Here is a 27,253-nt window from a genome sequence, read left to right as displayed (position 1 = left end):
GTTGATAATAAATGAGACTAAATTAGGTAACAAAGCAATTAGTTAATTTCTCACTTAAATTCAATTTAAATTGTTTCCTTTTTCATGAAGTTAATGTAACAATAACTATTACGATTTAATCAACCACTTAAATGTCATTTAATTGACGAGTAAATTGTAACAAATTGTCATTAATTTATCCTTGTAAAATTTACTTAATGTGATGATTAAGATCACAATTATGATCACAATTAAGATTATAATATCATCTAAATCATCAAAATCATCTTATCTCTTCCTCTTCATTAAACTAATCACTTCTTATAACAACAATCAACAAAATCTTAAGTTTTTTGTTTTCCATTTCTCATCTTGGTCTCCAATCAACAACACATAATTTACTTTAATTGTGATTTAGTATTAAGCCCAAAAGTGATTTAAAATCGTTCCAACAATTAGTTAACCATAATCAAGATGCATTGTGAAAATAACGATCAGGTTAGTTTTTAATATTGTGGTTACTCAAGACTTTCCCTCTTAATTGTGATCTAATTCCTATTGTTGTTAATTTCTTCCTCAATCATCATGATTACCATGTTAATCTCTATTGAAAATTGGATTAATTTCAGAGTTTGACCAATGGTTTTGCTAAACAATCAATTCGAGACAAAGAAGCTCTTTGTGTCTTATTTTGTATGAAGGAAAATGTTGGTGCTTTGGCTGAAGCTCTCAGGATATTCAAGGTAAGATTAATCAGTTGATTGTGATTCTAATTGTGAACAATCATCGATGATTATCAATCGACAATTTAATGAATGATGAGAGATACTTTTATTGCCATTTTCACTTGAATAACTTTTTTGCTTTCGCCAGGAGTTTGGTGTCAATTTGTCACATATCGAATCAAGATCATCAAAAAGATTCTCAGATGATTATGAATTTCTCATTGAGATTGATACTCATTCCGAATCAGCAAATATTGACAAAGCTTTGGCTAATCTCCAGGAGATTACAACTTACATGCAAATAATTTCCAGAGAACCAAGAGGAAAAGAATCAGTTCCATGGTTTCCGGTCAAGATAAAGGAAATTGACCGTTTCGCTAATCATGTTTTATCTTATGGCTCAGAATTGGATGCTGATCATCCGGTAAGTGCAAAAACTACAACATGATCATCTAATTACTAGAAAATCGATTCAATTGATCAGCAACAATTTTACTTTTAAATCTTAGGGATTCAAAGATCCAGTTTATCGTGAACGTCGTAAATATTTTGCCGATTTGGCCTTTAATTACAAACAGTAAGTTTTGTTTACAGAAAAAAAATCTCGATTATCGTTATGATTAAGATAACTAATCAAATTGTTGATCATCTCTAGTGGACAACCTTTACCCCGAGTCGATTATACTGATGAAGAGATTGGTACTTGGAGGGCAGTTTACAATCAATTAACTGGCCTTTACCCGACTCACGCTTGTCGTGAACATAATCACATTTTCCCGTTGATGATTGAAAACTGTGGCTATGGGCCAGATAATATACCACAATTAGAAGATGTTTCCAATTTTCTTAAAGGTAAACGTTTCTAAATCAACCATGTAGACAATTGATTAACTTTCAAGATAATTTAGCGTTAATCATCTGTAATTGTTAATTGTTACGGTGCCTTGTATATGTTAATTATTGGAATATTTTAATAATGATATTGATCGTTTTTCTATTCGAACCTCCGATCCAATTAGATTGTACTGGTTTCACTTTACGTCCAGTCGCTGGTCTTTTGACTTCACGAGATTTTCTTGCTGGTTTGGCTTTCAGAGTTTTCCATTCAACTCAATACATTAGGCATGCCTCAGTTCCCCTGTACACCCCTGAGCCCGATATTTGCCATGAACTTTTAGGCCATGCACCTTTATTTGCCGATCCAGCATTTGCTCAATTCTCACAAGAAATTGGCTTAGCTTCATTGGGAGCACCCGATGAGTATATTGAAAAATTAGCTACTTGTTATTGGTTTACCGTTGAATTTGGCATTTGCCGACAAGATGGACAGATCAAGGCCTATGGTGCTGGTCTACTCTCCAGTTTCGGTGAACTTCAGGTAAGAATATTGGAACCAATCTACTAATTAATTATTGAATGGAAAATGTATCAATATAAATCAATATTAATATTCTTATGAATTATTTTGTTCGATGTTCTTTAGTACTGTTTAACTGATAAACCAGAAATTCGACCCTTTGATCCCCATGTGACTGCTGAACAAAAATATCCGATTACAGAATATCAACCAATCTACTTTTTGGCTGAAAGCTTCGAAAAAGCCAAAGAAAAGCTCAGGTAAATTGATTATTCGAATTGACTCTAATTAATGGACATAATTTTTCGAAAATTTAATCTAATTATTTTATCTTATTATCTTCTTTACAGAGAATTTGCTTTCTCAATTCCAAGGCCATTTACCGTTCGATATAATTCTTACACACAGTCAATCGAAATTCTTGATCGTAAGAATCAATTAGAAGAACTTGTTAGGACAATTAAGGGTAAGTTTAGATTTTGAATGTTGTAAATTGCTGGAGATTAACTAATTGTTTCTCACTCAGGTGAAATGGAGATTCTCAATGATGCCATCAGGAAAATTCAATGATTTGGAATCTAAATTTCAACGATAATTATTCAAAAACGATTGTGGCATTTACGATGAAAGAAAATAACAATTAAGATTTTAAAACAATTTGCTCACATAAATTAAATGATTTAATTGATTGCCTATCTAAGCTTTTATTTTGTCCTAACTGAATACAAAATTTATTTCTTAATTGTGATCAATTAGATTGTCTATTTTAACGATAATTCAAGTAGAAATAACAATCGGTGCTATTTTCAGAGAGAGAGAGGAAAATAAATCAACACATCAACTGATTAACAAGAATATGGTTAAAGTGTTTTTAATAGAGTTTTAATTATCTATCGATGATGAGGTCTAGGACCACGACCTGGAATCCAACGGATTGGATATCGTTTCAATATGTTCAAAATTGGTCCATTAACAAATCGACCTACTTGTCGAGCGAAGGTGAAATCCATGTGAGACCATAAAGGATCAGGTAAACGATATTCGGCCATTGGACGATCTGATATAAGAATGAAGATAATAATGGTGATTCGATGATCAGTTTTCGAAATAAAGAAGAAAAAAGTTCTACTCACGTTTAAGTGTCTTACGAACTGCGTCCATTTCCTCCGCTCCACAGAAAAGATCATTTTCTCCCCAGAACATGACCAAGTTACTAGTGTCCATCCTATCAAAATGGAAATCGGGTGGAACTGATTGACCGTATTTGACCTTATTCTTTTCAGGTCCATAGTCAAAGTAACGTGTTCGATCAGTTAACATTTGATAATAGTGTTTAATGTTCTGAGCCGATGTACCAGCCGGAAAATAGGAAAAGTAAACGGGAAGTCGAGTTGTGTTCAATTGGGCAACGTTAAGTCCACCCATTAATTGTAGAGCATTTTCGCAAATATAATGAAGTTTCGTTGAGCAAACAACTTCAGGGAAAAGTTCCAAAAGCGATGAATGAGGAAGAAAAGGTCCACCCACGTTATTTAGATCTTGAATCAATTCTTGATCGGAAAGAACGTGTCGAAGTCCATCTTTGGTCGTGGTTATATTGATAATCGGTGCCAACATGATCAACGGCTTGAGAATCGAAGCATATTGTGGCCTTTCAGAGACCAATATGAAAGCGATCGTTGTCCCCTGAGAATGGCCAATATAAGCGATCTCCGATTGCCCTGTTACCCGTTGAATATGATTGATTACCGCTGGTAGATCAAATAAGGCCATTTCATCGTACGAGAATTCCCAATACTTTTTATCTTATCGTAAACAAAAGGACAATCAGTTAATCAATTGTTAATCAAATGTAATTAAATGCTACACATGAATGATTTAATTACCTTTAAACGGATTCAAAGTTGTATGATTAGTTGAATAAGTGTTTCCTCTTGAATTTGGAAGCCAAACTTCATACCCGTGATCGGCTAATAAGAAGCCCAAATTGTTACCTGGTTCATATCGTCTCGATGAATGGTGAATCGGATCATGATACTCTATCGGGTCATGGAAATATTGACCTCCGCCCGGTGAGTTAATGATGAAAAGCATGCTGGACAATAAAAGGCCATGTTGAATGAGAACCACTTTTCGAGGTACATGAAGATATCGAGGTGAGATTATCCGAAATGCTTGGACAATATAATTATCTTCCGTTATGATGTAATGAGATTCACCGATGTAACCATGAGATTTAATGTAAACTAAATGAGGGACAAATTCATCTGGATCACTTTCTGATTTAATTACCACAGGAAAACAGATTACAATTAGAAAGATTAACTTAACATAACAATTAGAATCAAAGTTTACCATTATCATTGATTATTCATCAATCAGCTTGTGATAAAATATCATGGGAAATAATTCACTCAGATTCCAATTGGAAATCAACATGATGATGATGATTATTGATAATCGATGAAATTTGATATTGAAATTTCATTTTAATCGCAGTTTAATTTATCCTCTAATTGTTGAAATGATATTCACAACAATTTAAAATGATGATCCTTTCAGGTTCCACTTAACCTTTTCAATTAGGTAACAATTAAATGACTAATTGTTATTATATAATTTTCATAATGACGTTACAATCAGTTGAACTTGAAAATTATTTTATATAAAAGTTAATTTCATTGATATATTATCACAATGATTAACTTGATTGTTATGAAAATCAATTGAAATAATCAACAGTTACAAAAAAAAGGTTCAAAGTAACTGTGAATGTTAAATTGTTTGTTTACTGTAATCAATAAATTACCATTGAACTATCACAATTAACGGTTAATTAAATACAAACAAATTATCTCCTTTTCCTTGTTAACAATTTACATGAGTATAAATTGTTAATCAACTCTAATTATTGATTAATTGTTTTAATCACAAATACAAATTAACAAAAAAAAGTTGAGTTTGTTTTGTTTTCCACAATCAAATTGGTAATATTAGTAAACAGGATTTACAACTAATTAACAATTTGACACATTTGAATCAATCATGATAATCAGAAAAATGAATTGAATAATTATTATCATGATTAAAGACCTAAATTAAAACTAAATCAATTTGATTTGAGTTGTTGATTGCAAAAGGATCTCCCTTGAAAATCAATTCAGGTCAATCAATATTAACTCAATGAATTTGTTTCAATTGATTCAATTGAGAGTCCAAAATGATTATCATGTATATATAAATTTCCTTGTGGTCATAAATGAAAGGGTGAAAAAAAAATTGATCTAATTGATATTGAGACCACAGTTAATTACAAATTAATCATTAACATCATTTCCATTAATTATTTACAATCAAAGAATCAGGAAAGAGGTAACAATTGTATCACCGCGAGAACTCAATACCAAAAACGCTATTGAATAAGTTGTTGAGCCTCATGGGCCATTCGCACTCTAAAATTTTCGAATTCACAAATTATCGGTTATTTGGAATTGAATTCGAAAAACTACATGAAAATAGAAAATGAAAGAAACAGAATATCGTTGAATTCATGTGGAGAAATGAAGGAATATAAGTGATACTTGTTAACGAATAGTTGAGTAGAAAAACGAGTTGCTAGTCGTGTTAAAGATTCACATCACAGGGGAATTCCCCCTGTAATTTACTCGTAATATCAATGAAACGATTCTATGGAAATCGATCAATTTTTCTGAGTCGAAATATCGATCGCGATCGATTCATTAGTCATTATTCATTCATCATTTTCGTTAGTTCGGTGAACATTTTTGGACATTTTCTCTTCGATCACATTTATATCTTCACTTTTTCCATTTTGAATCATTCTAATTGTTGAAAGCTCTTGAAAAATATCCAAATTGAATTAATTAACATGACGAGAAAAATTTACCAATGGATTAATAGTCTAGATCCTTTCGAACTTGTGAAACTATTTTTATAATTTATCGAAAATTGATTGATTAACAACTTGATACTTAATTATTCTGCCTTGGTGATTCCCCATGTAAATTAAATGACAACAATTAACTCACCTCATTGTTAACTCAGTGAACTTGCTGTTTAAATGTAAATAATTGTGATTAAAGAATCGCCATTTTAAAATAAAGATGAACGAAGTTGATTAACTTTAATTTGAATTTGCCAATGGTCAAGAGAATCGCTCTCATCTTAAATAAATATTAGAACCTTTAATTGTTGGAATTAGGAAATAGAAAAGAGGAAAACTATTAACACAATTAACTAATTGTTCACCTGATTTAGAAATTTTTTCATCATCATCATCATCATGATTATCGGAACTTCAATTCCTCTTTTCATGTAAGTAAAGTGATTGGAAAATCGTTACCAAGTTTCTCAATCTTCTTCTTATTCTGTCATTGATATTGAATCTTTTTCTCTCTCTCACTCACTCACTGAGAGTTGTAGGGTAGTTTAAAGGGTAGTTAATGATGACGAAGATGATAATTAGTGAGAAAGAGTGAGAATAAAAGAGGAGAGAGAGAGAGAGATTATGTAGATTAAGGTGATTACTCAAAACGGAGACAGTTAATGTTGAGAGCGAATCAACAACAACCAGTCTTCCCATTCACTTGTCGATTTATGGGTTAACCAGAAGGAAATTTTTTTTTTTATCTTTTTTCCTGATTGTGTCTCTATCTTTTAAATTACCAAAGATCAAGTTCAATCGATTAACTGATTAAGACCACTGGTGGTTAATTGTCACAATTAAATGATAAAAGAAAATCTAATTACATGATTATCCTGTTTGTTTCCTCTTCTTCTTTTTCTAATTCTGTGTACCTTTATCTCTCTCTCTCTCTCTCTCTCTTTGGTTTATTTTCTTTTTTATCTAAATTTTTCTCTTTGTTTTTCTTTTGTTCTTTTTCGCGATAATTTTCTCTCTCTCTCTCTCTCTCTCTAATTTAATTGTCAGTTAACAATTAGTGTTCTGTGTCTTTGTGCGTAATTAACAATCGGAATTGGAACCATAAATGGTAAACATTCAAATGTGAAATGGCAACAGTAGAGTTTTTTTCTCTACCTCTTTGTTGCTAAGAGAAACTCTGATTTTCTCTTGTTAACACGTTAAAATAATTGTCAACACTTATCTTTTTTTTAACTAATTTAATCTTTTCTATAATACCAGTAGCATCCCATAGTGTTACAATCAAGATTGGAATTCATTTTAATCAACAACAATTAAACCAACAAAGTGATGGCCAAATCATTGAAACGCGAAAAAGTAGCCACAGGCATCGTCTGTTTGGCTTATTTTGTCTATGTGAGTAACCAAACCGTTTTTTTTTACCCTTTGTTTACCTTTTGGTTCTTGGTTTAGAATTGGTTTTTTTCCTTCTGTTTCTAATTCTGATTCTGATTCTGGTTTTTTTATTCAGGGTATCGGTTCCTCGCTCATGAATACAACTATAATCGATTTAACTGAAATTTTAAACGCCGATGTTCAATCTGTTTCTTATGGACTTTTACTCAGAGCTGTTTTCCATTGTATTGGAGCTCCATTGTGTAAGTCAATTGTGTCCACTTATGGGCTACTGTTTGGTGGTCATTGGAAATTTGTTTATCTATAAGATTTAGATTTGATTAGATAATTTCATGTTCTCTTGAAGTTTTTCTTCCAAGTCTGATTGTTATCAAAATTTTGAAGAAATTTGCTTGTTGCTAAGTAGTTTTGGCGCAAAAAAATATAAATTACTTTAAGTGGTTAATGAACTTTTTTTTACATTGAATTTCAACACTTTACTAGATTAATTTTCTTTCACCATTTATCTTAATTGTTAATCTTCATTCAAGTAAGAATCACTAATAATTCTCAACAATTAGAGATATTCAGAGAATTTTATGTAATTCTTGTGACTCTTGATAACTATTGAGATGAAACTAGTCATAGAGATAATCATCATTCCCTATGATGATGAGTTGCTCTCAGAATTTTATTTCATAATCAACAACGAACTTCTTGTTAATTATAAGAGATTAACAAGATCTCTTAATCCGTATGATGATCATGACATGATCAATTGATAATCTATGGTGGGTGACAAAATTTTCCGTAGTTTATTGATTAAAAATGAAAACTTCTTCATTGACTATTTAAAATAGAAAAGTAAACTCGAAATGATTTCTCTTTTCATTTATAATCAATAAACTACAGAAAATTTTGTCACCCACTATACTAATAATTTCCATATCAAACGAAAGGACGCTGAAATCCCTTCGATAATTAGATGCAAACTCTCAAAGATTTAAAATGGATTAGTTGATTTATAGATTGTTTCAATCGGAACAATTGATTTTTGGATGGATTTTACTTCTAGTTATTAATCATCTCTTTCTTTTTAATTTAGTTTCCTGGTCATTCACGTCTTTTAACCGAGAGTTTCAATATGCTCTGGCATTGGCCCTCTTTGGACTAGGAACTTGTTTCACCGCTTCATCTAATACAATGGTGATGTTCATCATTTTCAATTCACTTGCTGGCTTAGCAACTACTGGAATTGATATTGCCTCTTATGTTTGGATACTTGAGATTTATAAAGAAAACGCCAATCCCTATCTCCAAGCAATGGGCGGTTTCTGGGCTATTGGACAAACTTTAGCCCCACTAATTACTCGGCCCTTCCTTTCAAGTGATCAAACAATAATCAATGGAAATGAAACAATCGTAACCAAACATACAAAAACCTCCATTCAAATACCATATAATATAATTGGTATTCTTACAGCGGGTGTTGGTTTTCTCGTCCTATTGTTTTCATGTTTCTACAATAATCAACACACAAATGATAATATTGATGACAATCGTCCCTCAATTTCATCATCATTTTCTAAATCAAAAGAAGATCATCTAAAAGAATATGGATCAACAAGTGATCGGCAAAAATCATCACATTCACAATCATTTACTGGTGATAAACGTTCAATTAAACAAGAAAACTCTTCCTTGTTACCAAAAAGTTTACCTAAAGGTTATTATGTCGCAATTGTCCTTCTCGCTGCTCTGATGATGAATTTTCAAGTTGGACTTGATTTAGATTTTTTCAATTTCCTTCATACTTATGCTGTTCAAGGTCCAACCAAAATGGACAAATCTGATGCCAGTTACCTTGTTTCGTTAACCGGTTTTGTACAATTAGCTTCACGATTTATATCAATTTTCATCTCAATCTACATAAAATCGGGAACAATCATTGCTACCTCAACAATTGTAACTCTTTTCGGTGTTATCATTTTAGTCCTCTCCGGGTCAACAGTCTCTGGACTATGGGCTGGAGCGATTATATTATCGATTGGATTTGCACCAGTGGGATCGTCAATCTATACTTATATTGAGGAAAGGACCACCGTTACCAATACGATCGCCGGTATATTATCATTTTCAAGTACCATTCTCTCAACAACCGGACCTTATATTGTTGGTGCTTCACTTGATACTCATCCATTCATATTTATACTTTACATATTAATATGTAACATTTCAATTATCATATTATTTGTCCTTCTACTTTTAACTGATCTCTGGAAACGACGATACTTGGAAAAGCAGAAAAATCAATCGGCCAAACGAAGTACAGTCTCTCCACTTGTCACAATCTTTTATTCATAGTGTGTTTTTTTTCTCGTATTAATTATTTGGCAAATCTCTTATGTTAATCCCTTTACACTTGATGTGATAATTAGAGATGAGAAAAGGGATTAACATTAGCCTCAGGCCTTTGATTATTAATTAATAAGTATGGTTACGATAAGTGGAGAGACGACTACATTTTGAGCACACTCTGAGCTTACAATTAACTAATTTTAACACATTTTCTTACCATATAATCTATATGCTCCATTTGTGTTTAATTTTTTTAAATTATGGACAAATTAACTAACTTTCCATTTATATCAACAAAAAAAAAAGTCAAACGGGTAAACATTTGAATTGATTTTCATGACAATTTAGACTAATTTTTTTTGTCTAGTCAAGTCAATCAACTTTAAATTGTTAAACAATTCAACTCTGTGATAGTTTGTTAAAAAAATTTTCCACAAATAAAAATAATTACACATTTAAATTGTTTCTTTAATTGTTGTTTCTCTTTTCATTAATAATCGTAAATATTTAAATTTCGCGGTAAAAATGGAAACGAATTCTAATCAACTTGTTGTTAGCTGAAAGTTTTTCGGCTAATCGATTGATCAGCCGACTTTTAATTTCCAAAATTTTTGTTTACATTTTGTTTTCCTTGTTCTTGTCTTTCATTTTTCTCTCTCACTCTCTCTCTCTTTTTCGTTATATATAAATAATTTTTGTTCTTTTCTCTCTCAATGGAAGAGAAAACTTTAGCCTCACTATCTCGCCTTGATTTGGACAATGAAGTAACACCTGAGAGAAACAATGAATCGGGTACATGGTGGACAGATGAAGACACCGATAATCCTGAAGATATGTTCCTAGTGGAAAACAAAGATGGACAAACGGTTTTCTTATTGGTCAAGGATAACAAAATTCACGAGAAAGATTGTGTTACCGGTGATGTTTACATTATCCATGATTTAGGAGTAATTACAAATTTAATTCTACCAGGTGAAGAAGAAGGCGGAAAATCATCAACCGATTGTCTAGAGATAAAATTAACCTTTGACTCTCGAGTTGAAAGTAAACCTGAAGCGAGTTACACATTTGAAGATGTTCAATCATTTAACCTTTTTAAGGATCGATTTATTCAACCTGCAATTAACCGTCAAGATAAACTAGTCTCATCTTACCAGCAAGAAGGATTACCAAAGAGAGAGATTGAAAAATCTAATCTAGATAAAATTTACAGATATGTTGAAAAGCTTCCCAGTGTTAGACTTGTTCAACAGGGTAAAAGTGATTCGATTGATAATAAATTATCAGGTGAAAGGAAAATTCAAAATGCTTGGTGGACCAAAGAGGACGTTGAGAATCCTGATGATATGTACCTGGTGGAAAATAAAGAGGGTAAAACGGTTTTCCTTTTTGTCAAAGATAATATTATCCATGAGAAGGACAGTGTTACCGGAGATGTTTGGATTAATCATGATTTAGGAGTGATTACAAATGCTATTTTCCCGGATAATGGTAGTAAAAGTTTGGAGATAAAATTATCATTCGATTCGCGGGTTCAAAGTAAAAAAGAGGCTCGATACTCGTTTGAAAATCAATCTTCATTCAAACTGTTTAAGGAGCAATTTGTTCAACCAGCAATTAATCGTAGAGCGAAACAATTGTCACAAGGAAAACGGAAATTTGAATGTTTAAAATGCGGTTTCTCAGAGATTGCAAGTCAATCTCACGAAAAGAACAATTCTTGTCCCCAATGTTCAAGTATCTTCACCTTTTTCACCAATGATCGTTAATTTCCATCATCAAATCATCATCATTATCATCGTATTATAATCACCAATCACATATATACACACACAATTAATCATCGTCTAAATTTCTAATCATCATATAGCTTTTATTTTCTGCTTTACCAAACCAATTTTTATTTCGTTTCCATATTGTATTATTTTCCCAATCGTTATGGTCTAATTTTAAGACTAATTTTCAAATGTTTATATTACAAATAATTGTATTAGTTTAATTGAAAGAGTTGCAAACTAAATTATACAACTGTGATTGCAAATTTAAACAGAAATCATTTACCTGAGGATCATGAGGATCAGAAATGATTTACAATCCTTTAACAATTAACTTTGATGAGATGAAGTTTCTTTCTAATTATCATGATTGCCTGAAACCAGAAGAAGGGCCAATCCAAGGATCCAATTGAATTGAAACAATTAAACAGAGAAATAAATTGTACACGAAATGTAATCAAGTTATCTAATCAAAATTGATTAACAAATGTTTATGATGGTTCAACAATAATCTTCCGTCATCATCTGCTCATCATCACGATGATGAAAAGTGAGATGAGTTGATAACAATGAGAATGATAATCGTGATTGAATTTGGAAATGAAACTAATCAACAATTCAATTAGAAACAGAGGAGAGAAAAAAATCGCGAAAAGTTGATTACTATTTAAATCTAAATGATTAACTTAATTTAGTTCATTGTTTTCTCATCTTTCTTACCTTTCAGTTAAATTGTAACGAAAGGATTAAATCATGAATTACTTTTCTATCTGTTTAATTGTTGTCACTTTTGCCTCTGGTGTTTTATCAGCATCCGATTCTTGTCAAAAGGATAAAGCCTTTGACATTGCCCTTTTGTCCGTTCAATGGGCACCCGGTATTTGCGCCAATTCTGATCGTAAATGTGTTAAATATGGTAACGAATTCACCATCCACGGAATGTGGCCTAATTACGCCGACAATTCGTACCCACAATTCTGCTGCTATCAACAATACTTGAACAAAGGAGTTCTCGATCCAATCAGAAGTAAAATGGATGTAAGTTGATTGTTTTGTTTTTCCAATATTTCGATAATTAATTTGATCTCTTGTCATTTTATCCAAATTCAGGCTCACTGGCGATCGTTATACGACCAAGATTCATGGAGTTTCTGGATCCACGAATGGAAGAAACATGGAACTTGTGCCAAATTCTCCGCTCTCGTTGGACAATTTAACTATTTCAATCGAACTCTCGATTTGTTCGAAGAATTGAAATTATCTTCATGGTTATCCGAGTCTGGAATTAAACCAAGTGAATCGGGTGTTGCTCTTGAAACTGTTCGAGAAGCTTTAAGAAAAGGATTCACCAAACGACCTCAGATCGCTTGTAACGGCTCAGGTTCGGGATTACCTTTAATGACCGAGATCCGATTCTGTTATGATCCAGAAAGTTTAAAACCAGTCGATTGTCCAGCTGAAACTAAATCATGCAGATCGAAAACTGGAAAAATTGTTATTATTCCAGCTAACTAATAATCGCTGATTGTCAACTAATTGTAATCAATTATCATGATCATCAATTAACTTTGAAAATAAAATAAGCAAATCAATCAAACTCTCAATTTATGTTATACATTATTTCATTGGAAATAATTTAAGTTTAACCAAGGTTAATTTTCAACAAATCTACAGTTAATCAATGATTCCCTCAGCAATTTAATATAATTGCCCTAAATCAACACTCATTGGTAACAATTAATGATTTGTTTTTTTATTGTTTTGTCAATCAAAATTTATTCAACCACAATTAGAAACATATATATAAATATAATCAACATCTCAATGACGACAATCATCTTGATAATTGCTGTTGCTATAAAAATGAGAATCTACAATTAACAGATGTAGAAAAAGTCTTGACAATTACATAGTTAATTTTAATTGTGATTAAACAATTGTTTCCATAATTAAAGTTTCCTCATCATCGCAATCAACATTTGAAACAATTGATTCAATTGAGACGAGCCTCCAATTATTAATAATAGATTTATGATTCTCTTTAATATCCTGTTTGATAATTTAATTGGTAATTCCATCACAATGAAAATTAATTAACGATTAAAATTTAATTATCTTTATGGATGGAAAATTATTCCAGGAAAAAACTAAAGAATAAAATTCATCCCCTTTACGATTAACGTGATTGGCTAAAAGAGAGAAAAGCGCGAAATTCAAATGAAAAAGAATAGAATTTTTTTCGTCAACAAAAAGCCATTGATCGTTTATTTAGAATTTATTTTCGCAATTGTTTAGTTTAATTGTGATTAGTTTTTGAAAATTTTTTCTTCCCTGTTGATTGTGAATACTCAAGGAATCATCTGGTAAACACTTGGATAGTTAATCAAGAGTTGGAAATGAATTTAAAAGATGAAATTAATTTTTTCAAAATGAAAGTGAAAATGTTGGCTGAAAGGATTAGTGATTTGGTCAAGACAAATACTGATCTTGGTTTACAAATTGAAAAGGATGAAGATGATTACAATAAGGCTGTTAATCAGTTCAATTTGGTTCAAATAGATATGGAAAAGTGTGCTAATACAATGGAAAACACAACTGAACAAGATATTGATGGTCGTTTAATTGAAGCAAAGGAGACCAACAGTAGATTGAAATGTGATATTGATCAGATTCAATCTTGTATTGACCAGATTGAGATGAAAAATAAGATTGAAACAAATCGAATCAAAGCTTTAGAAAGGAGAATTGAATCAATGGATAAAAAAGCCAATTCATTAAAGTTCAACAAAAGGAATTAATCGAGAAGATGAGGAAATCAACAATCAATACACCGGATTAACCAGAAGAGGAAAGGATATTAACCATTTAGATTGTATTGTAATAATCAATCAATAGAAATTTAGAAATGAATTTGACAGAAATACCTGGTGTTGACCTAATGTGTTTACCCTGATACTTTTTTTTTTATACAACAATCTACTTTATTACCTACTGGTGGACAATCAACTAATCAATTCAATTTAAAAGTGCCCTTAATCCAGTAAAATTGGTCTAATCTGTTCATCAAATAATCAACTTTAACAACATGGTAAACGATTGATTTCACCCTGGAAACATTTAAAACTTTTCTGTTTTTCTTTTCAAGTGAATCTGATAAAACAACAACAATTAAGGCTCAATTTGATAATAAGTGAAACAATCACAACAACAACAATAAAAAAAACCCAATGAAAATGGGTAAACTTGTTATTACAATTAATATATTACAATTTCTTGTATTTAACTACCGCCCAGGTAAGATAAACATTATCAGGTAAACAATATTCAACAATTCCGGTCAATTAAGTTTATATATATTTTTAGGTCTAAACAATTGAGTTTAAACTATGGGGTAAAATTTACGCTAATTGTTGTTGATTTTTGATCATTTCTCTTAACGACAACTTGATGAATTTTACCTCAAAGAAATTTATAAATAAATCAGCTTATTGTTATAGAGAGAGAGAGAGAAAGTTTTAATCATTGATTGTTGTTATTTTGATTAATTGTCTCTGTCTTCATATTTTGTATTTTTCATCAACAATTTAACAAATTGTTGTATTTCTCGGTATTCATTTACCCAACAATTAAGGTCATCTGAGTTTAGCTACTTGTTGCTGCTTGAAAACAGTTCATAATCATTTAATTGTTTGTCCAAACTTGAGAAGAAAATTATTATTCTATTAACATAATTATGGTTTAATTGTTTACACAATTAAACTTATATTTAAAGACTCACAACCTAAAACCACCCAAACTAACAATCAATTGATTATATTTAAAAAGGTAATTTAATCAACGTTCATCGGACTAATTAGACTCAGTTAACTTTTGATTCTTGTTCCTATCAGATCAATAACTTTCAATTTTTTCTTGTGACAATTAAATACAATGGGATTAAAAAAGGTAACATGATTAACTTAAATTAATTTAAAGATTAATCAATGAACAATTAACAGATTAACTTGTATCATTCTAATTAATTGTTGTTTTCTTTTTTTTCTCAACAGTTTCTATCATTTCTTTTCATTCCAATCATGGTTTCTGAGTGTTTCTTCAATCCATTTAGATGGAGACAAACTAATTGTGACAGTTACAATTACAATAGTGTCCAACAATCACATATGCCTTTTAATAATTGTGCTTATCAACAATTAACTCGACCTTATTATCAATCAACTTATCAATCAATGATGGATACAATGGAACCTTATCCTTACTACAATTCGTATCAACAATTTAAACCCTTCATGATGTCAGGTAATCAATTAATTCACCTTGATTAACAATAATCATCTCTTTGATTGTTGCTCTTATTGTTATATATAAATATTTTAATTGCTTCAATAGGTCAACAACAATACTATGGATCTAATCGTCCAAGTTATTTCCCAAATTACTACAATTCCCTTGAATCTCCGATGACCACTGGCTATTCAAAAAGTTGGCCTTATTCAACATTTCAGCCCAATGTTCAGGTTCCCGTTGCTCCGAGCAAAGTAAACACTCAGATTAAACTGAAATCATATTGATTGAAACAATTAAATCACCAAAACAAAACAAAAAATGATTCAAACAATTTACCAATCAACAAGCAATCACCTTAATCATAATCATTTCATTACTGTATCCATCACAATTAAAGTAACTCTTTGTTACAATTGTGTTGAATTATTTTTTCACCTTCAACATTATTATTATTATGAAAGTTAATTGTAAATTCACTGAATTTGATTAATAAAATGAAAATTAAAACAAAGTTAACAGTTGAAACAATTTAATTTGATTGTTTTGGTTACAATGACAGGAGATAAAACTGATTATGGCACAGAGTTTAATTGCTAATATTTAAAAAAAAAACATTTATATAATTAGTTTAACTCTTAATTAGTAAAATTTTGATGCGATTATATTTGATTTGTAAATTGTGAATAATTAATTTTGATTGTTAGGAAACATTTTGTTTTAGGCACAATGAGTTTGGGGCTCAGGTAAATACAAGCGAGATTTAAGCTCAAAGACACAATGGTGAAGCTAATTAAAAGCTAATTAACAATTAAATTGATCAATTAAAAATTGAATAAATGCCAATAATAGATTGAGAACATTTTCAATTGAAATTAAAATGGAAAATAAAAACTATTGGTCAGTTAACTTTTGGGTAAAAGTCCAGCTTCTTTTGCCAAACTGTGGAAATATGAGAGTTTGTTTCTCATTAGATTCATTGGTGAATCAAATTCAGCGATTTTACCAGCATCGAGAACTAGAATACGATCAGAATCCATTATGGTGTTTAATCGATGGGCAATGGTCAGTATTGTACAATCAGAGAATTGACTTCGAATAGTTTCTTGTACCAAAGCATCAGTTTCCATATCAATGGCTGCTGTTGCTTCATCGAGAACTGATCAAAATAAGAAAACAGAATTAGAATATTTTATTTTATTTTAAAATAATATCGAGATTATTTTTAGACTTACCAAGAACTTTGGACTTTTTAAGAAGCGCTCGAGTTAAACAGATCAACTGCCTTTGCCCGAGGCTTAAATTTTTACCACCTTCAGTGGCTAAGAACTCGAGACCAGCTCCTGATTGTTCAAAGTATTTCTTCAGATGGGAAAGTTCAAGGCAAGCCCAAATTTCATCGTCACTGTATTTATCGAAAGGATCGAGATTGAAACGTAATGAGCCACAAAAGATAACGGGATCTTGTGGAATTATAGCCAAACGGCTTCGAAGTGTATGTAGACCAAGATCGTCTACATTACAGTTGTCAATTAGAATTCCTCCTTCGAACGCTTTCAAAATTCTGAAAAGGGCCAATGAAATTGTCGATTTTCCCGCTCCAGTCCTTCCAACGATACCAATTTTCTCCCCTGAACCAATGCTACAGTCAATGTCAGAAAGAACCTTGTCCAACTCGGGTCGATATCGAGTTGAATAATTGTCGAATCGGATTGCTCCTTGTGTAGGCCAATTAGGACCAGGGTCACATTTACCTTTGAATCTTTCACCTTCAGGGGTTAATGCTGAGTATTCAGCTATACGTTCAACGCAAACAATATTTACTTCAAGTTCAGCGATAAAATCAAGACACATAATCGATGATTCGGTAACTCGTTGAGCAGCGACCAACATAAGACCAATGTCACCAGGTCCAATCGAACCTTTCGAAATGATTCCGAAAATGGCGACCAAAAAGAGTAATAAACTTCCAAAATACCAAGAATCATTTGTCTCCAAAGAATTGACATAACCGATAGATAAGCGGTATTCTGATTGGTATCAATTCGATGGAAAAATTCATTAATGAAACGATTTTGAACTCCATAGGCTCGAATTGTCACAATTCCCGAAACAGATTCACCAATATAAGAATAGATTGGAGATCGTGTGGTTGAGTCAAGTCTTTTTAATTGTCGAGTTGCGGGCATATAAACACGAGGGAAAATACTGAAAACGGCTCCAAGTGGAATCATAACAATAATGAAAACTGGTGCTTGAATTGCGATATTGCAAAGAGCTCCGAATGTGTCGATTGCAGCGATGATTAAACAGCAGATAACTAAACGAATCCACATATCGATAACATCCATGTCTCGAGAGAATCGATTTAGAATACGACCAATTGGTGTTTTCTCAAAGAAACTTAATGGTGACAATAGAATACCCGAAGATAAATCTTTGTGAAGTCCTCGGCACGAATGAACTGAGGCCATATTAGATCCAATCATGGTGGCAATCACTCCGAAACCCTGTGCTAAAGTGATCAATGAGAAGATCATATATCGTCCCCATGGATTAGGTTCATTTTCAGCTACATCAGCCCAAACTGCGAGCCACATGTTACTTGTAATGAGCGTTGTGAACCAAAGGATTCCCGCTGAAGCCGTGATAGCGAACCAAAGGAAAGGCACTTTCGCAAAGTACTGTTTGTAAACAGCCCAATCGATTTTTCCGCTCTCAAGAAATTCATTTTCTACAATATTTTTGGTCTCTTTTTCATCTTTTTCCTCTTCATCTTCATTGGTGTTCAATTGGTCAGGTTTTTCGTCCTTTTCCTTTTCCTCTTTCTCTTTCGCTCCTTGAGATCTAATTTGGCCGCAAGTCGGGCTAAAGAACCTTCCGATTGTAAAAGCTCTTGATAAGTTCCAGTTTCAATTATGGCTCCATTTTCCAACATGATGATTTTATCAACTTCTTGTAGAATGTCAAGATTATTGGTCACTAGAACTCTTGTTTTATCCTTTAAAAGGCCAGTTTTCGAGCTGAGTACATTGTTGATTAAATGTCGAGCGACCGGACCATCGACAGCACTTAAAGGATCATCGAAGAGGAAAAGGTCGGCATCACTGTAAACAGCTCGAGCAATACTAACTCGTTGTTTCTGTCCACCTGAAAGGTTAATTCCGTTTTCACCGATTTCGGTCAGATCTCCGTTTGGTAGGATGTTAATATCTTCCGATAAAGCGCACGAGAAAAGTGTACGGTCATATTTTTCCTTGTTGAACTGTTTACCGAAAAGTATATTATCCCTCATGGTCATGTGTTGGCACCAAGGTTGTTGTGAGATAAAGCGATTTCAGAAGCACCGTCGATATTTATTTTACCCTGAGTTAGATTCATTTCACCAAGAATCGCCGATAAAAGTGAACTTTTACCCGAACCAACTGAACCAATAATGGCGGTGAATGATTTCTTGGGTATTTTAATGTTGATGTTTTCAAGATCGGCGGGTTTCCATTCCATGGAGACCGATTCAGTGAAACTGTTTTTCGATGAATTTTTGGACAAATTTTTACTGGTACTTTTATCGTCTCTATCGATAGTCCCGTCTTTCCAACTGAAACTTGCTTCTTCAATTCTGATTGCATCCATTTCGTTGTTACGACTAATATAACATCGAGGATCGTTAAGGTTTAGGAAATCGTTGATTCGACGACATGAGACCATGGCCAAAGTGTACTTTTCGATAACTGTACAAAACCTTTGCAAGGGTATTTGAATTGTCGCAGCGATGGAAAGTGTAAAGAAAATATTTTGTGCTGATAAAGGTTCGGTGTTGGTTGATAGATAAGTTCCGAAAATGATTACCGAAAAGATCAACGGTAAGAGTGGACTTTGCAAAATAATGGACGCTTGGAGAAAGGCCATTGTTTTGAGGTATTTGAGTTCGGAATCCCGAAGTTTGGCAATGTATTCCATGAATGATTCTTCCCAGGCGTAAAGTTTGACGATCTTGATGCCGTTGAGAACTTCATTCACAAAACGAACTCGTTTATCGGTTTCTTCCATTTTTTTAGCTTGTTGAAGTTTCATGAATCGAACCACCGATAAATTGAATGGAAACCAAATGGCCATGATTAGAAGAGCATAAAGTGCCGATGGACCTAAACTTTGATGCAACAGGTAAACGGAAACAATAAAACGGAATGGAGCCGAAACAAGGACGTAAAAAAATTCCATAAACTCGAGAAGACGACGAGTATCAACAGAGACCATGTTCATTAATTTTCCCGTTTCAAAGTCTCTCCATGAAGATTGGGTTTTCTTTAAGGCTTTTTTATAAATCGCCGCTGAAATAGTGGCCGTCATTCTCAGTCCAAGGCATTGTTGACACTCTTTCAATTGAATTTGCAATAAATTCATCGTTATATTTGCACCAAATAAGCAGAGAGCGATAAGGAATCCATGCCAAGCAGGTTGTTCATATTCGTACTGAATAAACCCAATGAATTCTCTGAAGGATAAAAGGATAAATACTTAATCAATTAATCTGTAGAGTCTTAAATTCAACAATTAGACAGAAAAGATCGATAATCTATCAAGGTTTAATTGTTTTTCTTTTCTTTTTCTAGTTCTTACTTGATCAAAATAGGAACCAAAAGAGTGAAAATATCTGTCAAAAGTGTCAACATGATGGCGACTAGAAATTTTCTTGCAAACAGTTTGATGGACATCGAAACGATGTCAATTTTTCTCGAACCAGCTGATGAACTATCAAAGAACGAACTTAAAGTTTCCGCTTGGAGATTACCCTTTAACTGCCACATATCTTCAGTACCAAGAGGTTTCCGTCTTCCAAGAAGGATCAGTTTGGTGAACCAAAGGAAAAACACTCGATTTATAAACGAAGCTTGAGATTTGGGACATTTTTTGGTCTCGAATAACGGTTTCTCTAGTTGAAGACTAGGATTGTGAAGATGATTGTGATGGTTAAATGGACTATGGAGTTTCCAACCTTCATTGAAACAGAATAATATTGAAAGAAGGACCAAAATTGGTACATAAGTTGTATAGAAAACGAATTGGGAAAAGTTTTCTGGATTAAACATAATCCACTTCTCGTGGTAGATTAACAGGGTGCAAATTGTTTCGACAATTAAAAAGATCCAAATCATTCCCGATTTAGTTGATATCCGTTGTTTCAAATAAGTCCAAGTTAAACATACCTGTTGAATGAATACAGAGGAAAATGTGGTTAAATTGATCACAAAAAGGAAACCAAATTAACCAGCAATTAAAATTTTCTACTCACATAACATGTTGATTTGATTAATTGGAAGACTGTGAATGTTAAAAGAACTCGATCTTGAATTGAATAATATCGTTGGGTGAGAATGAATGAATATATAAGATTGGAAAGACAAGCGAACATGATCAAAATTAATCGAGTCCATTTTAGGAATGTCCATTTGGTCGGATCGAAAGGTAACTTTTTTTCGCGGCAAATGTGAGTTAAAATCGTAAATATAAGAAGAGAAACAGGAAATCCGTTGAAAACAACAACCTGGAAACATTCAGTGAATTGGGGATCAGTTGTGTTCCATGATAAATTTGATTCCCAGAAAAGTTGATCACCACAAAATGTTTCAATGAGCCCATTTGAAGACATGATGGTGATACGGAATCACTGAGTTTACAGAAGAGCACAAAATCACAGAGCAACAGGTTGGCAACTGAATGGAGAAAGATTTAAGATGAGTGAGTCTGGAAAGGAATCAACAAGTGAGAGTGGAGAGATTGAGGAGTCGATGTTGTTGATTTTCTGCTCAAACCAGTACAATCTAGTTCCAAGTTGGATCTAAACAATAATAGTAAAAGAAAAGAGAAAAGGTTCAAGAGAGAGAGAGAGAGAGAGAGACAGAAATGAGAGAGTAAGTTTGTGTGTGAGAGAGAGAGATGAGGATAAACCTTCAAGGTGAAAGAGGAAAGGGAAACAAAATGAGAAAAAACAATCAATTCGATCATAGAAAAAAAAAGAAACAAAATGGAAAAAGTTGTTCACTGGATTGACTTTCTTAATCTAAATGAGAAACAATTGAAACTCTTTCAACTCCATCAGGATTAAGATAATCAAGAAATTCACAGATGATGAGTGATTAAACAGCCAATTGAGAGATTATTCAACAATCAATCATAGAAAATCATTGGAAATTGGAGAGAGAGAAAATAAAACAAAATCAATTAATTCTCTATTCAAATGAGAATAAAAATATTAATTGATCACCAAAGTCAATCAATTACTTTGTCAACAAATCAAAAGTCAAACATTGAGAGTTAATCAAAACAAAGACTCGTCCGACTAAAGCGCCATTAGATTGTTAGTGGTAACAATTGGCAAGCCAAGAGATTTGTTTATGACACAATTAAGTCAATTACTTTTTTCTTTTAGTTAACTTTTAATATAACTATTAGTTAATTAGTTGGGTTGCCCTAAAGGTAAATAGATTAACTCCTCAAAATGCTTCGGAGTTTATAAAAATTAACCCGAAGGTCACCAAATCGTTTTAAAAAAGTTTACTTCGAATTTGAAAAAATCTAATTCTTCTTGAAAGAAATTTTCTTAACCATTCAGTTGGGGAAATCGGCTCTCAGCTGGTCAATGTGAGAGGTCTAGTTCTGAATGACCATTTGATTTCGACAACAACAACAAGTCAAAGAACGAGATTGAATTGTATTGTCATTGGTAATCTCGAGAAAAATGGGACAAATTAGAGATCTGGTTAGGATATTTATACCTTTATCGATTGATTGTATGTCCTTGATTCTGCATTAATTCAGTAAACGATGAAATAGACATTTGTGGATCAGCTGATAAGAGGAAAAAATGAACAGAAAAATTGGAAATCAATCGATTGTGAAAAGGTTTCTCCTTGATATACACCCAGGGAATTGATACATTTGTATTTGGGTGAAATTTTCACAAAGTTCGTAGTCAAAGTATCAAATAGATGGAAAAATAAGTCAAACGAATGTCAAAATGTTCATAATCCATGGTAATTGATGACAACAACAAGAATGAGGCTCATTAGATGAGTGAGAAGACACAACAGTCCATTGAGATATTTCAATTCAGATCAATCAGAATTTAGAAGAAAAATGAACAGATAAACAAAAGAAATTAATTTTCCACCAATGTCAATCAAATTCACTTGGAATATGTCAACAAATCAAAATAGAAGAAAAAAAAAGAAGAAAAAAACATCAAAAAGAATTGAAAGAAAACAACGATTCTACTTACGAAATTCTTAGTTCTAGTGACTATTGATATTCTTTACGAATGCGCAAATAGATTGTTGACAATTCGAAGAAAATTAATGCTGGTGACACAATTAAGTTTCGAACACGAAAATTCAAAAGAAAAAGAAGAAGAAGAAAATAACAACACTGATCACTCTTGTTTTCTTTTAATTACTAATGTGAAATGTGATCATTTGGTTGAGCAATTTACTCGTTGATTAACTGATTAGCTTGACAATCAATTCTTTTATCACCACTTATCCTCTTCTTCATGTAATAAGTTTCTCCCTCGAATATGAGATTACATTGTAATTTTTATTCCTCTTTCTTGTTACCGAAAATCGAAGGAATCAAAAATTCAACCATCATGAATTCACCAGTGAATTCAGGGTGAAGGATTTTTGGTCAATCACCTTTTTCATCACCTTGTCGCTTATCTGATATTGAGATTATCCAATGATTCCTAATATGTGCCAATCAATGAACTTTATCCAATAATCTTGTTTCAAATGGAATTAACCTTAACTCTTATGAATTAATCTCTCTCTCTCACTTCATGATAAAAGACTCTGATCTCTCTCCTTTACCTGAATAACCGGAAAATGAATTATTATCAATCAAGAGATTTCAAAAATCTTCATGATAACCAATGAATGGATAAAGATAAAGGATTGATGATGAGTTGGAACTTATCATCTCTTTGATTTTCTTATGATGAAAATCTTGATAATAGTTTTGTTTATCATGATTATGATTATTATTTAATCAATTGCAATGGAAACTGTGATATTAAGTTGATTACAATCAACAATCAGTTTATAATAAAACAAAAAGCAAGATAATTGATTACAAATATTAATGGAAAACATGATTAAGCCGGAAGGCAATTGATGAGACTGATTAATCACTAATCATTTGTGAAATTATCTAATTGTTAGCTAATCATTGAAAACAAACAATGTTATTATCAAACTATCAAAGAAATTAATTTAGTAATGATTATCACAATTAACCTTGAGCATTAATCATTTTCAAGATTGATGCCATATGAGAATCAAGGTGATCAGGTAAACATTTATTTCTGAGTTTCAATTAATCAATCTTACTTTTAGTTTTAATCATAATTGTTGTTACTTGATAGTTGATTAAGATGAAAGTATAAAAATTTAAATTGTTTACATTTATAATCAAATCAAATCAATCAAAATCTATGAATAGATTGTTGGTCTAATTGAATGATCGTTGTTGTTTTAGTTACTACAATTAAGATGATTGTTAAAAGTCAAATCAATTGATATAAACAAATGAGAGTCACCAAAGACATTGACATTAACTAGTTAACTGAGATTTATATTAATAGTTAACCAAAAGAAAAAAGTAATTGACTTAATTGTGTCATAAACAAATCTCTTGGCTTGCCAATTGTTACCACTAACAATCTAATGGCGCTTTAGTCGGACGAGTCTTTGTTTTGATTAACTCTCAATGTTTGACTTTTGATTTGTTGACAAAGTAATTGATTGACTTTGGTGATCAATTAATATTTTTATTCTCATTTGAATAGAGAATTAATTGATTTTGTTTTATTTTCTCTCTCTCCAATTTCTAATGATTTTCTATGATTGATTGTTGAATAATCTCTCAATTGGCTGTTTAATCACTCATCATCTGTGAATTTCTTGATTATCTTAATCCTGATGGAGTTGAAAGAGTTTCAATTGTTTCTCATTTAGATTAAGAAAGTCAATCCAGTGAACAACTTTTTCCATTTTGTTTCTTTTTTTTTCTATGATCGAATTGATTGTTTTTTCTCATTTTGTTTCCCTTTCCTCTTTCACCTTGAAGGTTTATCCTCATCTCTCTCTCTCTCTCACACTCTCATTTCTGTCTCTCTCTCTCTCTCTCTCTCTCTCTCTCTCTCTTGAACCTTTTCTCTTCTTTTTTTACTATTATTGTTTAGTTCCAACTTGGACTAGATTTTACTGGTTTGAACAGAAAATCGCCAATATCGAGTTTAAAAATCTCTCACTTGATCATTTCGACCTATTCTCACTCACATTAATTCTCTTTCATTCAATTGCCAACCTGTTGCTTTTTTTACTTTGCAATTCTGCAATTTGACCAATCGCCTTGTCCTTTTTCTGTGGAGGAGATGGAGAAGGAGGCGGACGAATATCAGGGATGCAAAGGAATTGAGAGAGAGAAAAGGAAAATAAACAGAAAGAGAGCAAAATAGGTGAGCTTAGAGAGAGAGAGCGAGAGAGAAAAGATCGTAAAGTTCAAGGTGATGGACAATCAGTGAGAGAGAACAAAAAGAAGAAAATAAGAAATGTAATAAATAGTCCGGCGATGTTAAAATTATCCCAAACTAAATGTCAAACTTTTAAAGGTAACTTTAAGTTTATCAATTTATTTTATCGAATAAAAAAAGTTTCAATTGTAATTCTGTTTAATTGTCAACATTTTCAACAGTCTAATTCTTGACACAGAGATATGACTCCATCATACAGAATACTTGTGACCAGCATAGATGCGTAAGTATTAAATTGTCATTCATTTACCAACAATTAACTTCAACAATCACTTTAACAATCAAAATTACGTAACAATTGGTTTATTTGTTTTCCATAAAATTTATGATGATTTTCAATTGAGATTAGAAGTAGAATAAGTTTTTCTTTTTATCATTTATATTGATTTTTTTGGTTCTTTATTTATCTCTTATTGTCCAGTTGTGGTCATATTAATGCCTCTCTTGGGTTTGGTGAGTTACTCCAAAGTCGAGGTCATACAATTATCTTCACGAATCGAGAAAAATATAAGCATCTTGCCGAGAAACGAGATTTCCAATTTGTACCATTCGATGAGGATGTTTTCGTCGGTGAAAAGTTGACTCCATTCATGGCCTGGTTGGAGCGAAGCTACGATTTATTTCATAAAGATGCTACCGAAAGGTTCAAGTGTTTCACTCAAAAAGATCGTGATTCTTATGCTGAATTTGTAGAAGGTTATATCAAGACGAACGAAGCCTTAGAACGAGTCTTGAAAAGTATCGAAGTTGATCTTATAATTGGCGATCTTCTTGTTCCGTTTCCCGTTATGGCGAAATCAAAGATTCCTTATATTCCTCTTGCTTCTCTTAACCCATTGGTGCTTTTCTTAAATGGTCCACCAGAATTTTCGGGTTTATCGGTAACAAGTGGACCAAATGAACGGAAAGAGTTTCGAGACGCTTTCGAATGGGCAATGACCCCACACAAAGAAAAGATCAACAAATGGTTAAACGAACACGATTTACCAGGTCTATTCGAACCGGCCTGGTTTCTTGATCGACCGAAACATTTTGGATTCTATCATTACCCAGAAGATTTAGATTACACCGAAGTAGGACCAGTTCTAGATAATTGGGTTCGAGTTGATTTATCTATTCGAAAACCTGATGCCGATTATTTTGTTCTACCCGATTGTTTAACCAACAGAACGGGTAAGTTGATCTACTTTTCAATGGGCTCACAGTTTTCAGCTGATCTTCAATTGATGCGACAATTGATCAAAATTCTGGCCAAAAGTCCACATCGATTTATCGTCTCAAAAGGACCTAAAGGAGATCAACTTGATCTACCAGATAATATGTGGGGTGAAAATTATGTTAACCAGTTAAGAGTATTACCTGAGGTGGACATGGTGATCACTCATGGTGGTAACAATACAATCATCGAAACATTTTACCATAAGAAACCGATGATTGTGGTACCTTATTATTTTGACCAATTGGACAATGCGGCTCGAATAGTGGACAAGAATTTGGGCCGACGAATTGACCCTTGGAATATCGATGAGAAATATTTCCTCGAAAGTATTGAGATAGTTCTTAATGATGGAGAATTGAAAACTCGAATTGAAACGATTGGTAACAACATGAGAAATACGAAAAGTCGACGAAAAGCCGCTGAAATGGTCGAGAAGTTGATTGAACAAATTCGAGAAGAAAAAAGTTCGACACTAATTAATAGTTCTAAATTGTCGGAAAACAAATCAACGACGATTTTATACCTTATCCATCAATCATTGGAAATTAATTCATCTCAATTTACTCCATTAATTAACTTCCATAATTAGCTTTTGTCGATCATCATTATCAGTTGATTAAAGTATTGAAACAATTTCTCAACGATTTTCTAAATCATATCTAATTAACTACTAATTGTTTGAAGATTTA

The 27,253-nt window shown here is 32.3% G+C and overlaps 7 protein-coding genes and 1 pseudogene across 11 annotated transcripts; 6 read left to right on the top strand and 2 right to left on the bottom strand.

The window, feature by feature from the left end:
- Positions 1 to 316: 316 nt before the first annotated feature.
- On the top strand, positions 317 to 2,761 carry LOC128394912 (protein henna-like). The gene is made up of 9 exons (XM_053355286.1): positions 317 to 477; positions 609 to 722; positions 853 to 1,128; positions 1,214 to 1,281; positions 1,360 to 1,556; positions 1,724 to 2,082; positions 2,188 to 2,321; positions 2,412 to 2,527; positions 2,588 to 2,761. Exons 1-9 carry the CDS (start codon positions 454 to 456, stop codon positions 2,629 to 2,631), a joined length of 1,332 nt encoding a protein of 443 aa, XP_053211261.1. The 5' UTR covers positions 317 to 453; the 3' UTR covers positions 2,632 to 2,761.
- Positions 2,762 to 2,906: 145 nt separating this feature from the next.
- Positions 2,907 to 4,521, bottom strand: LOC128394913 (lysosomal acid lipase/cholesteryl ester hydrolase-like). The gene is made up of 3 exons (XM_053355287.1): positions 3,948 to 4,521; positions 3,195 to 3,866; positions 2,907 to 3,118 (listed from the first exon to the last, which is right to left on the bottom strand). The coding sequence occupies exons 1-3, from the start codon at positions 4,423 to 4,425 to the stop codon at positions 2,952 to 2,954; spliced, it is 1,317 nt and encodes a 438-aa protein (XP_053211262.1). The 5' UTR covers positions 4,426 to 4,521; the 3' UTR covers positions 2,907 to 2,951.
- Positions 4,522 to 6,377: 1,856 nt separating this feature from the next.
- On the top strand, positions 6,378 to 10,169 carry LOC128394911 (sodium-dependent glucose transporter 1A-like). Of its 2 annotated transcripts, XM_053355284.1 has the most exons (5): positions 6,378 to 6,396; positions 7,013 to 7,073; positions 7,226 to 7,360; positions 7,476 to 7,602; positions 8,445 to 10,168. In XM_053355284.1, exons 3-5 carry the CDS (start codon positions 7,295 to 7,297, stop codon positions 9,701 to 9,703), a joined length of 1,452 nt encoding a protein of 483 aa, XP_053211259.1. In that variant the 5' UTR covers positions 6,378 to 6,396; positions 7,013 to 7,073; positions 7,226 to 7,294; the 3' UTR covers positions 9,704 to 10,168. The 2 variants fall into 2 exon arrangements, with proteins under 2 accessions (XP_053211259.1, XP_053211260.1); XM_053355285.1 differs by lacking the exon at positions 6,378 to 6,396 and having other exon boundaries at positions 6,508 to 7,073; positions 7,229 to 7,360; positions 8,445 to 10,169.
- Positions 10,170 to 10,350: 181 nt separating this feature from the next.
- Positions 10,351 to 11,937, top strand: LOC128394914 (uncharacterized). Its single transcript, XM_053355288.1, has one exon. It carries the CDS (start codon positions 10,411 to 10,413, stop codon positions 11,464 to 11,466), a length of 1,056 nt encoding a protein of 351 aa, XP_053211263.1. The 5' UTR covers positions 10,351 to 10,410; the 3' UTR covers positions 11,467 to 11,937.
- A 171-nt stretch (positions 11,938 to 12,108) lies between these two features.
- On the top strand, positions 12,109 to 13,069 carry LOC128394915 (uncharacterized). Its single transcript, XM_053355289.1, has 2 exons — positions 12,109 to 12,510; positions 12,583 to 13,069. The coding sequence occupies exons 1-2, from the start codon at positions 12,226 to 12,228 to the stop codon at positions 12,985 to 12,987; spliced, it is 690 nt and encodes a 229-aa protein (XP_053211264.1). The 5' UTR covers positions 12,109 to 12,225; the 3' UTR covers positions 12,988 to 13,069.
- Positions 13,070 to 14,627: 1,558 nt separating this feature from the next.
- On the top strand, positions 14,628 to 16,270 carry LOC128394916 (uncharacterized). Of its 4 annotated transcripts, none has more exons than XM_053355292.1 (4): positions 14,628 to 14,766; positions 15,363 to 15,417; positions 15,522 to 15,771; positions 15,862 to 16,270. In XM_053355292.1, the coding sequence occupies exons 2-4, from the start codon at positions 15,403 to 15,405 to the stop codon at positions 16,041 to 16,043; spliced, it is 447 nt and encodes a 148-aa protein (XP_053211267.1). In that variant the 5' UTR covers positions 14,628 to 14,766; positions 15,363 to 15,402; the 3' UTR covers positions 16,044 to 16,270. The 4 variants fall into 4 exon arrangements, with proteins under 4 accessions (XP_053211267.1, XP_053211268.1, XP_053211269.1 ...); XM_053355293.1 differs by having other exon boundaries at positions 14,646 to 14,785; XM_053355294.1 differs by lacking the exon at positions 14,628 to 14,766 and adding an exon at positions 14,855 to 15,297.
- Position 16,271: 1 nt separating this feature from the next.
- On the bottom strand, positions 16,272 to 22,041 carry LOC128394910 (ATP-binding cassette sub-family C member 3-like; annotated as a pseudogene).
- A 2,868-nt stretch (positions 22,042 to 24,909) lies between these two features.
- Positions 24,910 to 27,216, top strand: LOC128394775 (uncharacterized UDP-glucosyltransferase YojK-like). The gene is given in 3 exon segments (XM_053355143.1): positions 24,910 to 25,568; positions 25,767 to 27,058; positions 27,061 to 27,216. Coding segments are annotated over 3 exon segments (1,386 nt in total). The 5' UTR covers positions 24,910 to 25,527; the 3' UTR covers positions 27,114 to 27,216.
- The last annotated feature ends 37 nt before the right edge of the window (positions 27,217 to 27,253 follow it).

The sequence above is a fragment of the Panonychus citri genome, unplaced genomic scaffold (genome assembly GCF_014898815.1).
Source record: "Panonychus citri isolate SS breed McGregor unplaced genomic scaffold, ASM1489881v1 Contig00140, whole genome shotgun sequence".
In the NCBI taxonomy this organism is placed as follows: Eukaryota; Metazoa; Arthropoda; class Arachnida; order Trombidiformes; family Tetranychidae; genus Panonychus; species Panonychus citri.
This window is presented reverse-complemented; position numbering and strand designations above follow the sequence as displayed.

Excerpts from the sequence above, each read along its gene's own strand:
- LOC128394912 (XM_053355286.1), top strand. The coding sequence starts at position 454 with ATGCATTGTGAAAATAACGATCAG. Across the intron at positions 1,557-1,723 it reads TGTTTCCAATTTTCTTAAAG|ATTGTACTGGTTTCACTTTA; the intron begins GTAAACGTTTCT and ends CGATCCAATTAG. Across the intron at positions 2,322-2,411 it reads AAAGCCAAAGAAAAGCTCAG|AGAATTTGCTTTCTCAATTC; the intron begins GTAAATTGATTA and ends TCTTCTTTACAG.
- LOC128394915 (XM_053355289.1), top strand. The coding sequence starts at position 12,226 with ATGAATTACTTTTCTATCTGTTTAATTGTTGTCACTTTTGCCTCTGGT. Across the intron at positions 12,511-12,582 it reads CAATCAGAAGTAAAATGGAT|GCTCACTGGCGATCGTTATA; the intron begins GTAAGTTGATTG and ends ATCCAAATTCAG.
- LOC128394916 (XM_053355292.1), top strand. Across the intron at positions 15,772-15,861 it reads TAAACCCTTCATGATGTCAG|GTCAACAACAATACTATGGA; the intron begins GTAATCAATTAA and ends TTGCTTCAATAG.
- LOC128394913 (XM_053355287.1), bottom strand. The coding sequence starts at position 4,425 with ATGATAATGGTAAACTTTGATTCTAATTGTTATGTTAAGTTAATCTTT. Across the intron at positions 3,867-3,947 it reads AACTTTGAATCCGTTTAAAG|ATAAAAAGTATTGGGAATTC; the intron begins GTAATTAAATCA and ends GTTTACGATAAG. Across the intron at positions 3,119-3,194 it reads AGTTCGTAAGACACTTAAAC|ATCGTCCAATGGCCGAATAT; the intron begins GTGAGTAGAACT and ends TTCTTATATCAG.
- LOC128394911 (XM_053355285.1), top strand. The coding sequence starts at position 7,295 with ATGGCCAAATCATTGAAACGCGAAAAAGTAGCCACAGGCATCGTCTGT. Across the intron at positions 7,361-7,475 it reads GTTTGGCTTATTTTGTCTAT|GGTATCGGTTCCTCGCTCAT; the intron begins GTGAGTAACCAA and ends TTTTTTATTCAG. Across the intron at positions 7,603-8,444 it reads TTGTATTGGAGCTCCATTGT|TTTCCTGGTCATTCACGTCT; the intron begins GTAAGTCAATTG and ends TTTTTAATTTAG.
- LOC128394914 (XM_053355288.1), top strand. The coding sequence starts at position 10,411 with ATGGAAGAGAAAACTTTAGCCTCACTATCTCGCCTTGATTTGGACAAT.